The following is a 13,707-nucleotide window of genomic DNA, read 5'->3' on the forward strand; positions in this document are numbered from 1 at the left end:
AAGGATAATAGATATGCATGTGCTATGTTATAGCAGCATAAGACATATGGCTGTCCTATGGTATAGAAGAATACTAGATATGGATGTCTATGTTGTAGAAGCATATGGATGTCCTATGGTATATAAGCATAATACATATGGATGTCTTATGGTATATAAGCATAATACATATGGATGTCCTATGGTATAAGCATAATACATATGGATGTCCTATGGTATATAAGCATAATACATATGGATTTCCTATGGTATAGAAGCATAATACATATGGATGTCCTATGGGATAGAAACATAGATATGAAAGTCCTATACAGAATCTTATGATACTGGTAGCTGGTATAGGGATTGGTAAGGTCTATAGCTATGTAACCTTTGGAGCTGGTAATCAGAGAAGACAAGCAGTAACATTGTATCATCTGTCCTTACATAGAACTGACACAGGACGTCTGTCTGTTTGCTTATAGGAGACTCATTACTCAGTGACAAGTATGGCCATTGGTGTAATTAGCTATATTTCTATATTTCCTATTAAATGGCTTTCAAATCATGGATAATGCGATTAAAGGGACAGTATAGCCCCCAACATAACTTTCCCCTGGCTGCAGAACTAGAATGTCACTGGTGGCTTATTATTTCTTGATATCAATGTGCTACATTTAAATAACTACCCCCTCTCTCTCTCTCTCTCTCTCTCTCTCTCTCTCTCTCTCTCTCTCTCTCTCTCTCTCTCTCTCTCTCTCTATACATACTATCAATAAATATGTTGTACATTATTGAACAAAACTGTAAATTACAGGGCTGAAAATAAAGATATAAAATGTAGAAACGTCAGATTAGATAATTCAGTTAATTGCATAGTAAACAGAAGTGTGTGTGTATTGATACATTACATTTTACATTATTGATAATAGAGAAATTAATGATACTATTATATTGTATTTTAGTATAACATAAGTTGTACATATTAGTACTTGTATGTAAACACCCTCATTATCATTTCCCTTTTCTTTTTACATCATTTTAGTTCCACTTTCTTACAAAATTGGGTAATATTTAGCTAACATGCCAAAACTGGGTAATCTTCTAAGATGTAAAGATTCTTTCCATTTGATATGTCCGTTTTCCGAAAAATACAGTAATAACTTAAATCAAAAATTAATACACACACACACACACAAAAAAAAAATATATGACTACAAAAATAGGGTAGTGCTTTAGACATTTGGGTGCATAAAATATGGTTGATTGATTTGTGATGTAATAAAGAGTATTTCCTCTAAATATTAGTGCTTTGATTACATGTGGACATGTTACAAAGCAGTTTTCTGATAGTGAATTTGGTGCAGAACATAGTCTGTTTATTTCAATGCAGGTAGTTTCTCATCATGTAAAGACTGCATTACATTGTTATACATAACAAAAGTAACTCTGAATACCATTTTTATTTGTATTTTTTTTTTTTTACATTTTAGTAAAAATAAAGTTAAGGAAGGGAAAAAATACTGAAGCAAAATACTGAAAGTATCCTGTTATGCAGGCATCAATCTCCAAAAAAATCAACCTAAAATTAAATATAAAAAAATAAATGTTGGCAGCAGTTTTCTTCTAAATAATGGAGCTTGTTTTTATAACTTGGCAATGTCATGGTGACCAAACACGGTTACTTCTTAATAATAGGCATATAAAAATAACAAAACACTACTGCATCAGTTGCTAGAAAATATGCTGTGACTCAGCTATTGAATGAAAATGGAAACATGGAATTCATCACTTATAGACATTATGCAAGGAAATACAAAAATAAATAAATAAAATATTTACTTAGGGAAAGAATACATTGTTTTGATCAAAAACACTATTATTATTTGGATAATTTGCCTTTTTAATGTATTATCAATGATTGCTCAGGCATTTTTCCCCCACAGTGCTTATATCTTTTTTACCATCCTGTCACAATAAATAAAGTACAGAGCTGCACAATTTCAAAGAGGAAAGCAGGAAAAAAAAATATTCTATTTCAGATTTATCATTTGTTTCAACAGAAGAAATCAAAGGATTTCATATTTCTGTAGAAAGGGTCTTTCCTCCTACTTTAGAAATCTCCGTTTCTCCCAGCAAAAGGGCTGGTTTAGTAAAGAATTCATTTTCTTATGTCATAGAAATTCAATCTTATATTTGTAGTTTTTATTCCTTTTAAATCATTTAAATAATTTTACTTCAAATTAAAATTTATTAAATCTATTTAAATATAATATTGCTTTCTGCATACTTATGACAACATCCAATAGGAGGAAACATGGAATTCCTCCTATTGGATGTTGTCATAAGTATGCAGAAATAAATATTATATTTAAAATGATTTAATACATTTTAATTTGAAGTAACATTATGCTGTCTCTTTTGTTGCTTGTATTTTCATTGTTTGAGGAATGTGTTACAAAATAACATATTGGATCCATTCCATTGAAACAGAAAAAAAAGTAAAGCTATATTCACTTTGACTAACCAATCATGTGCAGGGAAGTTACAAAAATAGAAAAAGAAAAACAGAACTTTTGAACACCTAACCTGATTGAACATTTTCTCCTCCTTTTAGTAAGATCAATCACATTTAGAAAATGCTAGGGAGGGCACTAATTAGCATTATAGAAAATGTTCAATGAAATTTCAATGCATTATTGGTTGTGGCTGTGTGATCTCAGCCTTATGTAGCTCAGGGACATTTTAAATATGTAATCTATGAATATAATTTTTCTAAAAAATTGAACATTGATGTTTATACTCAGAAAAAAAATACACCCATTATATGTAGCAAAACTGAATCATTACTCTAAAGTTGAAATGATAATTTCTCTAAACTTTATATGCATCATATCCATAGTAAAATAAATACAAATTATTTTATTATTAACCAAGTCACCTTGAATTCTCATTTGCCATATTATTCAGAACTGAAAGTTTATATAATGACTTCATGAGTCATTTGGATTCCTCAAATCCTGAAGTACTGGGTTTCCTTTATTTCCAAATAGTACATTTAGCTTGTTTCCTCTCTGTCTTTATTGCTTTATACATTATGCATAACTGATTTGGGTCTGGTTTAAACTGGATTAGATAGGAAATGTTTGCACTTTTAATATCACAGATTGGGGGTTTGGAATGAACCACAGATTTCCTTTGCCGAATATTCGTTTGGAGAGTTGGAGTAAAAATGTTCCCATCTTCAATTTTTGTCACTTTCATATATAAGTTCTGTAATAGACATGTTGCACCATATACATTAGAATTATCTATATTTATTATCTTAGTTATTTTATACATTAGAATTATCTATATTTATTATCTTAGTTATTTTATACATTAGAATTATCTATATTTATTATCTTAGATATATTATACATTAGAATTATCTATATTTATTATCTTAGTTATATTATACATTATAATTATCTATATTTATTATCTTAGTTATATTATACATTAGAATTATCTATATTTATTATCGTAATTATATTATACATTAGAATTATCTATAATTATTATTGTAATTATATTATACATTAGAATTATCTATATGTATTATCTTAGTTATATTATACATCAGAATTATCTATATTTATTATCTTAATTATATTATACATTAGAATTATCTATAATTATTATTGTAATTATATTATACATTAGAATTATCTATATTTATTATCTTAGTTATATTATACATCAGAATTATCTATATTTATTATCTTAATTATATTATACATTAGAATTATCTATATTTATTATCTTAGTTATATTATACATTAGAATTATCTATATTTATTATCTTAATTATATTATACATTAGAATTATCATGGGGGCATCTTCTACTCTAGCTGACCCCAGGATTTGTGTACCTTGGCATGCAGCAATTCACTAATTACAGGCATACCCCACTTTTAAGTACACAATGGGGTTTATTTACTAAAGCTGGAAAGTGCAAAATCAGGCTCACTTCTGCACAGAAATCAATGAGCTTCCAGGTTTTAATACCAGGCTTAATTGAACAAGTTGGGGTTAGAAGCTCATTAGTTTCTATGCGGAAGTGAGCCTGATTTTGCTCTTTCCAGTGATAGTAAATAATCTCCATTGTGTACTTAAAAGTGGGGTATGGTGTAGTTAATAGGCTCCCAATGTGTTTCAGAACAGTGCAATTCTCAGGCCTCGTACACACGACCGAGTTTCTCAGCAAATACCAGCAAGAAACTTGCTGGGAGATATTTTTTGCAGAAGAAACCGGTCGTGTGTACATTTTCTTCGAGGAAACTGTCGTGAAACTCGACGAGCCAAAAAGAGAGCAAGTTCTCTATTTCCTTGACGGGAATGGAGAAAATTGGCTTGTCGAGTTTCTCGACGGCTTCACAAAGAACTCGACGAGCAAAACTATGTGTTTCGCCCGTCGAGTTTCTCGGTCGTGTGTACGAGGCCTGACTCTATGCACAATCATTGTGAATGATTCCCTACAGCATCTAAAATAGAGCAGTCTGAATATCTGGACATTTATAGAGGGTGGAAATCTCTGATTGTTCTCTAAACTAACAACATGAATAAAAACTAAAAATAATTATTTCTGTTATACAATTTCTTATTTTTCTTTTCCACACATTCTTCTTTACATGTGAAGTTAGCTTTAAGCTGGCCATGCATATGGGATTCCCCCCCCCCCACAAATTATGTAACTATAATGCCCTGAACACACGATCAGACCTTTGTCCGATCAAATTCACATCGGAATTCCGACGGAGTAAAATAGAAAATGTTTTCTATGTAAACTCCGATTGACTTCATCGGAATTTCTGATGGAATTACTCCGATGGGGCATACACACGGTCGGAATTTCCATCGGAACTTTTTCCATCGGAAATTCCAATCTTGTATATGGGGCTTTAGACATTCACATATTCAGGCTGATTTACTAAAGGAAAAAAAGATTCACACAATAACTTGTTCATCAATTCAATTATCCAATCACGTAAAAAAAGAAAATCCCTGTGTATTTATTTCATCTTCACGTGATTGGATAATTGAAGTAAATATCCACATAATTCATTGTATTTAAGCACAGACACTCAGACAGCAAGTAAATTGGAGGTTGACTAAAAAATGTATAAACTAGGCTTCTACTAAAGTTCAGGGCCATCTCTTATGTATTGAACTCTATTGTAATTTTACGGCCCCCCCTCCATATTGTAATGCGCTGTGCAAACTGTTGGCACTATATAATAATAATAATTAATAGAAGCTCTTACAACCTAAGGCTGTCCATACGTTATACAATTTTCCTTTAGATTTACACAGTGAGTGTTCACTTAGCTTAGTAAATAAGGTGAAGCTGTATCCACTTGGAATGCATAAACATGTGCAAAGACAATGTAATAAGAGAATTTTTGCCAGCACATGATTGGGTGATCGAAGTGAACATCTTCATCTCATTCAATACTGTAAGTTGAGTGAACATTTATTTTACAAAGTGAACATGCTCAGCCTATTATTCCTTTAGTAAACCAACCCCAGTGTCTTTTTGAAGTATGTCAACAGGGGCAGACTGACCATTCGGGCACTCAGGCACTGCCCGAGGGCCCCATGGCATTAGGGGGCCCCATCAGGGTTCCCAGCCTCAGTAAAAGCAAAGGACAGTATGTAAAAATCTGTGTTTTAAAAAAATCACAAGATTATAGCTGCCCCGCCTCTCCAGTACCTTTTCAGTGTGTGTATGTGTATTCTGTGTGTATGTATACCGTGTGTGTATATTGTGTGTCTGTGTGTGTATACTGTATGTGTGTGTGTATACTGTGTGGCCCAATAATCTATTGCCTGGGGGCCCCATAATCTCCTATTGCCCGGGAGCCCCATGAGTTGTCAGTCTGCCCCTGCATGCCAACCTTATGACCTATGACCTATCATCAAGCTTAGTTATGTTAGAATAGCTTTAAAATTAATTTTATTTTTTACATTTTTAATATAACCGCTTAATGAGCTTTTATTGGAAGTTTTATCACTGTACATACATGTTAGATGTCTATTTTCTAATCTAAATGTGCTTCTGTTCTCTCCTTAGCCTCAGAAAAGTCCGCCTGCCCATCTTTGGAAGATTCTCCACCTTTTCCTCCATCCTTCAAGTCTTATACATGGGGCAGTTTGGTTGGCTCTGAACTACGACAGTTGGTGCAGCAGAACTACAGGCCATCAGGACTGGAGAGAAGCTCATCCCTAGGACTCTATGGAGACAGGGACCCTCCGACTCATCCCTCACCTCTATACAATTCAGAAAGGGGTGTTCATGGGCTGTATGGGGACTATGCACAAGGAGTGTCTCACTATGGAGAGTCCTGTTCTGCCACTGCGTTATATGGAGAAAAGACACAAGGCATCAAGGTGGAGTCTGATCTGCTGTGTACACGACTGCTGCTTAACACCGGCTCCTACAAATGTATAAAGTGTAGTAAGGTATGAACACATTATTGTGTCTAAAACACAACACAGCTATATACATTGCCTTTAATTGATTTTTGGCCGAATAAATAGATTCAAATGGGGGGTGACTCACAATATTGATTTATACTGTCTTTCTATAGTTAGCACCACCTACTTTGCATTAGCAATGGTTTATATTTAATTAACCACCATGTCTTATTATTTCCTCATAGGTGTTCTCCACACCTCATGGACTGGAGGTTCATGTACGGAGATCGCACAGTGGTACAAGACCATTTGCATGCGAAATGTGTGGAAAGACGTTTGGCCATGCTGTCAGCTTAGAGCAACATAAGGCTGTCCATTCTCAGGTAAGAAGAAAGAACAATGCCCAAATGTGCTCAAAGTGAACCTTTATTTGGCTATGCAGAAAAAAAGTGTCAATAATCCTTCTCCCCATCCTGCCCAGTGGTACATGCCCACCTTTTCTTTACCATTTGAAGTGCCCTGTTTAGCAGCCATAAGCAGAAGAAGCCATCTAACAGTGAGGGTGTTTGGTGATTGGCCCAGCACTGTCACATGGAGTGATTCACATGCTTCTCCAGTATGGAATGTTTTTTTTTTCTGCTCTTGGTAGCTAAATAAAGTGGGAGGATAGTGAAGAAAAGGTAAGCATATTCTGTTGGAAAGAGGAGGGGGGGAAGGGGGTTAGGCAAACCCTCTGTTCTACCCTGCAATGGGAAAAGCAGAGGTTTGCTTTAACGTATTACAACAGTAAAATCAGTCTGTATATTCAGTAAAGCATGTTTGTTATACTTACTGTGGAACCTAAGGGGTTAATCATCCGCATTGTGTAAAATGTCTGTTTGATCCTGTCTTCTCTGATCATCTCCTACTTCCACTGTCCCCTGATAATTTCCTGATAACACATAGTCTATGGAGTCAGGCTGCACATGCTCAGTTTGGTGTGTATTGCTAGGGAGAGTGCATGTGATCAGCGCAGGGCCAATCAGCACTGTCCAGGCAGAGGGTCAGGGGTCTTGTTGTCTCATAGGACAGTCAGACTCCTCCTACAAGCTTTAACCAGTGCTTGGCTGGACACTAATAGAAGTCACAAGACTGCTCTAACTGCTCATGAGAAAAGGAATTTACTAAAATAATTGCATTTCCATGTTCTGTGTACTGTGGGAGACCAGGTATCGTGAATGCAGGGTCACGTTTCTAGGCTGGATTGATGTAACATTTGATTAGCGTATTAAAGGAGCGGCCAGTGCTCATTTCTCTCTGAAAATTCTAGCTGCCTGCCTTTTTTATTATATATATGCGTTAATCTTTGTACATTTTTTTTTGTTTGAACATTTTGAATTCCTTGGCCATTTGCACTTCTAAAAAAGGCATATTTTACAATCCATAGAAATAGAAAACGGGGGAAATATTAAATAACATTTTTACCATGCTGCGGTACTAGTGAATTCTGTTCTTGAGCGATATGTATATAATCGTCAGGTTTATATTTATTGTTTTATTTCTATTGAATTTCTTGCAGGAGAGAAGTTTTGATTGTAAAATCTGTGGCAAAAGTTTTAAGAGGTCATCAACGCTTTCCACACATTTACTTATCCACTCAGACACAAGGCCGTACCCCTGTCAGTACTGTGGCAAGCGTTTCCACCAGAAGTCAGACATGAAGAAACACACGTTTATACATACAGGTGAGTGTATGTGTGTGCTGAAAATCCTGTCTCTGGGACATGTCATATTTTACCATTAGATTGCTTAGAAAATCTGATTGTCGCATCTGTAATCCATTGAGAACAACAAGTCTATTTGCAGTGGTGGCAGATGGGACTTGTAGTTCATTCAGTTACAGGTCTCAGGGAATGAATGATAACAACAAAGCCTGGGGAATGCCCAGGAGAAACCCAAGCCTACTTACCGACCAGCTCGCATAAAACCAATTAACCTCAGGGAATGAATGATGCAGGTCTGCAGGTTGAGCCCCACACAGTCCAACAAAATTTAAGAGCAGCTGCAGGGGAGAAGAACCTCTGCAAGCTGTCACAGGCGGAAGGGAGGGCATTTGAACCATGTTACACCCTAAATACGGGTGCAAAAGGTGTACAGTACTTAGCCGTTAACCACTTAAATATTGGGAACTTTCACCCCCTTCCTGCCCAGGCCAATTTTCAGCTTTAGGCGCTGTTGCATTTTGAAAGACAATTGCGTGGTCAAGCAACACTGTACCCAAACTAAATTTTTTATCTTTTTTTTTTTTTACACAAATTAGAAGCAGTAGTAGAGATAGCACTTGATGTAGTAGTAGAACAGTAGTAGAGACTTTATTAGGAGCAGTAATAGAGACAGCATTTAATGCAGTAGAAATAATAATAGTAGTAGAAAATGTATTAGCGGCAGTAGAAGAGACAGCATTGGATACAGAAGTAATAGTAGAGATAGCATTAGATGCAGTAATAATAATAGTAGTAGACACTGTATCAGAAGCAGTAGTAGAGACAACATTAAATGCAGTAGTGGTAATAATGGTAGGGGTGATATTAGAAGCTGTAGTAGAGATAGCATTATGATGCAGTAGTACTTATAGCAGTAGAGAGAGCATCTGATGCAGTAGTACTACTAGTAGTAGTATAGAGTGTATTATATGCAGTGGTAGCAATAATAGTAGTAGAAACAGCATCAGGCCCCGTACACACGTCCGAGGAACTCGACGTGCCAAACACATCGAGTTTCTCGTCGAGTTCTGTGTTGAAGCCGCCGAGGATCTCGGCGGGCCGACTTTCCTCATTGAACAACGAGGAAATAGAGAACATGTTCTCTATTTGGCCCGACGAGTTCCTCGTCGGCTTCCTCGGTGAAAAGTGTACACACGACCGAGTTTCTCGGCAGAATCCAGCTCCGATCGAGTTTCTGGCTGAATTCTGCCGAGAAACTCGGTCGTGTGTACGGGGCCTTAGAAGCAGTAGTAATGACAGTATTAGTTGTAGAGACATCATTGGATGCAGTAGTAGCAATAGTAAGAGTAGAGACAGGATTAGACCCAGTAGTAGTAATAGTAGTAGACACAGAATTAGTAACAGAAGCAGTAAAGACAGCATTGGGGGCAGTAGTAATGATAGTATTAGTTGTAGAGACATCATTGGATGTAGTAGTAGCAATAGTAGTAGTAGAGACAGAATTAGACCCAGTAGTAGTAATAGTAGTAGACACAGCAGTAGTAACAGAAGCAGTAAAGACAGCATTAGGAGCAGTAGTAGCAGTAATAGTAGCAAGTAGCAGCAGTGACCGCATGAAAAGCAGTAGTAGTTCTAGAAGTATTTGTACCCTTGGAGTGGCACAGTCCTTATTGCTGTATACGTCTCGACGGAGATGAAAATGAATTCTAGAGATATAATAGATAAGCACAGAAGCGAGCTGGTAGAGTAAATGGGTGGGGTGCCATGCATCTCACCACATTCTTTTTATGTTTAATGTAAAGCATTCAGTGATTTTCTGAAAATGTTATTTTATGACATGATTTTTTGCTGTGAAAACTGTGCGAGTCTACTGTATGACTTACACATTATGTATTCAGTACGGTCCTGGTATTGTTTGTAAATGACAATCCCATCATCGCCCTGCCAAAGTCTGCGTATGATCAATAGCTGTAGAGAGATTTCTCTTCAATGTTAGCATCTGTTGATGAATTGAATCCTAGCACTCCAATCAATGTGGATTTAACATGATACGCCCTGTGTTTGCTCAGAATGGCTTTTTCTATAAGATGATTTGCAGCCTATTATGTGTGAGGCCTTGATTTAAAAGGCTAGTGAAGATGACAGGTGAGCAAAACTGACAGATGCAATGAGCGGTGTGCCCATCCACCCTGATAACCCATTATACTATGGAGGTGAAGGCACACAGAGCTAGGGGCTCTTTGGCTTCTTTAGTAGCAGGGACTATGGTATGCTACTTTGTAAGATTTTGGTGTTCTGATCTGCAGTAAAGAAATTAAACATACGGTATGTACTTTTGTTGCAGAACACATGGAAACATTATTGGCACTATTGGAGTTAAGTGCTTTTATCCAAATATTTGCCTAACAATTGTAAAGCTTGCATACAGCTTGATCATGCTTGACTCACGTTACATTTCATGTACTGGTAAAGCATATTACTGTTCGTAATGCAACATTTAATAGTACAGTAAAACCTTGGTTTGCGAGTATAATTCGTTCCAGAAACATGCTTGTATTCCAAAGCACTTGTATATCAAAGCATTTTTTCTACAGCGTATACAAGAGAAGAGAGGCACCTCTAAGTGTAGCAAAAAGGTTTGCTAAATGTTGTACCTTCATTAAATGTACCCATATTGCTACACTTAGAGGCTCCTCTCTTTTTATTTATACCCAGTTGTTACATGACGCTACTCTTATATCAAGACATCGCTTGTATATGAAGGCAAAATTTATTAAAACATTTTGCTTGGCTTGCAAAATGCTCTTAAACCAAGTTACTCTGAAACCAAGGTTTTACTGTATTTTTTGTGGGAGACAAGCTAATGATGATACAATTTCAGCAACAAGAACATGATCGATAACACGATCAATCAGAAATCCCTTGACTAGTGTGGCTCCAGAACATTGAATTCTGATTGGCTGCTTGGGGTTACCACACTTTATATTTCATTAGTGGATTTTGCACTTGTTTTGCTTAATAAACCAGACAGAGTTTTAATGTTCTGCAGGTTCAAATGACAATGCTAATATATATGGGCAAATAGGGTGAATTTCGTGTGTCGTGCCAGTAAATTTCAATCTGGTAGGTTGGCAACACTGAATCCCTGGTGCGGGTAAACAACAGTGCATCAGTGTGAAAGCAGCTGTAGGCCCCTTTACACGGTCAGTCCAAACCAATCGGACCCTCCATTCACCTCTAAAGCCTCGTACACACGACCGAGGAACTCGACAGGCGAAACACATCGTTTTCCTCGTCGAGTTCCTTGTTAGGCTGCCGAGGAACTCGACAAGGCAAATTTCTCAAATTCCCATCGAGGAAATAGAGAACTTGCTCTCTTTTTGGCTCGTCGAGTTTCTCGACAGTTTCCCAGACGAAAATGTACACACGACCGGTTTCCTCGGCAAAAAAATATCTCCCAGCAAGTTTCATGCTGATCTTTGCCGAGAAACTCGGTCGTGTGTACGAGGCCTAAGTAGTGGCAGATGTAAATGGACTTGTGTCCGTTTACAAATGCCTACCTCCAATCATATCCGCTAAAAAAAATAGAGTTCAGTGGGCTCTATAGAGTGGGCTGCCATCCACCCTCTCAGCTTATTGTGGCCCTTGACCGGTTACCAAGTCGCTTAAGTGGCCCCCGCTCTTCAAAAAGTTGGCCACCCCTGGGTTAGAACCTCTGGCAGGTTTTGTACTAGTGTGTGTCTGCAAATAGACAATGATGGCAATAAAAATTAACAGAATTTATAAAACTTCCCTAAACCATACAAAATTAAGTTGATAAACGGATAAAATGTCCTTCACGATGGATGAATGTTATATTACATCTATGAATTCAAATATGTATGTGTAGCTATACTGAAAACATGTTTCTTTTTTTATGTAGGTGAGAAACCCCACAAGTGTCAAGTATGCGGCAAAGCGTTCAGTCAGAGTTCAAACCTGATTACTCACAGCCGAAAACACACCGGCTTCAAGCCTTTTGGTTGTGACCTGTGTGGAAAAGGTTTTCAGAGGAAGGTGGATCTGAGAAGACATCGTGAAACACAGCATGGAATCAAATGATCGAGAAATGAAAATGTCCTTGTTCTGCACAGGAAACCTTTGTCATCCGAGAACACTAGGTGAACTTCATCAAAAAATGTGTGGTGTTGACTCATTGACCACTAACGAGGGTGGAATATGCAGAAATCTCAGTTCAGAGATTGTTCATTCAGTTTACCATCAGCCATCACTTCCTTACTTTCTGAAGAAGCAAGTCTTCTATAGCTACAACCTGCAGGAAACACAAAAGTCGAGGGATTCTCTACAAGCAGGCAAAGGTCAAGTTATCTAGCTATGAACATTGATATTAAAAGATTTGGACTAAACTGGATACTTGCAGACAGTTCTTGGCAAATCGGTTATCAAGGAATCATTCTTTGGTTTGGAGACTTTGGGTGGAAAATGGAAACCCTTTTAAATTAAGCTGGAAATCTTTTGGACATATTTGTGTTTTTAGACCTTGTTGCTTTGTTTCATGCACATGTCGTCACATCTACAGAACTCAGTCTTTTCTTAATTTATGCCTATATTGTGTTTGGATGGTAAAGTGTTCTTTCGAGTTAAAATGCCTAGGCTGTAAGGTTTAAAGTTGAAAGCAAAATTACAACTATTCAGAGACAAAAACTGGAGGAAATTACATTTATTGTCCATATTACACTAATTAGGGCTAAATGTATCATTTGGCAGAGTAGACAAAGGCCTATCAGTGGCATCTTTCTATCCTGCCCCCCCCCCCCCTCGTGATTGTGAGAAATACATTTAATTCATACACGCTCACACATCGCAATATTCAAAGTTCCTATGTAGATATAGGTGATTTCTCATCTGGAAATGTAATATTACAGAAAGAGTCTGTCTATTTCTACTATTCTTCCATAATCTGGTCAATCTGTGGAAATTCCACCACCCCCCACATTTTTCAATTGACTTTTGTTGAAGCAGCCGGTCTAAAAATTCTCAGGCTTCGTACACACGACCGAGTTTCTCGGCAAAAACCAGCAAGAAACTTTCTGGGAGATATTTTTTTGCAGAGGAAACCGGTCGTGTGTACATTTTCGTCGAGGAAACTGTCGAGAAACTCGACGAGCCAAAAAGAGAGCATGTTCTCTATTTCCTTGATGGGAATGGAGAAAATTGGCTTGTCGAGTTCCTCGACAGCCTAACAAGGAACTCGACGAGGAAAACGATGTGTTTCACCCGTCGAGTTCCTCGGTCGTGTGTACGAGGCTTCAGCCAAACCTTCATCCGTATTAGCTGACATTCCTCTATCCACATTGCTTATTTTGGATGGGGAGATCGATTGATTCAAAGCCTGTATAGCCAGTGTTACACAGAGACCTTCGTGGATAGCAAGGATAACTTGCCACAAATTTGTGGCAGTGTTAAATTGTAAGTCTGTTAACTTGCTGCACATTTTCACTGGCAAGTTGTACACTTGCAGAGCACTTGAAACACAAGTTCTAGTTGACACTTTTCTAATTTGTA

General features: G+C 37.1%; 1 protein-coding gene across 1 annotated transcript in view; it reads left to right on the top strand.

Moving 5' to 3' along the window:
• GFI1 (growth factor independent 1 transcriptional repressor) overlaps positions 1-13,255 on the top strand; it is a 19,781-nt gene extending 6,526 nt beyond the window's left edge. The window contains exons 3-6 of the mRNA XM_040360029.1: positions 6,096-6,484; positions 6,685-6,822; positions 7,998-8,163; positions 12,065-13,255. Of these exons, the coding sequence (XP_040215963.1) occupies positions 6,096-6,484; positions 6,685-6,822; positions 7,998-8,163; positions 12,065-12,243 (872 nt within the window). The 3' untranslated portion in view covers positions 12,244-13,255. The remainder of the gene's footprint in view (positions 1-6,095; positions 6,485-6,684; positions 6,823-7,997; positions 8,164-12,064) is intronic.
• The last annotated feature ends 452 nt before the right edge of the window (positions 13,256-13,707 follow it).

The sequence above is a fragment of the Rana temporaria genome, chromosome 7, assembly GCF_905171775.1.
Source record: "Rana temporaria chromosome 7, aRanTem1.1, whole genome shotgun sequence".
Taxonomy (NCBI): Eukaryota; Metazoa; Chordata; class Amphibia; order Anura; family Ranidae; genus Rana; species Rana temporaria.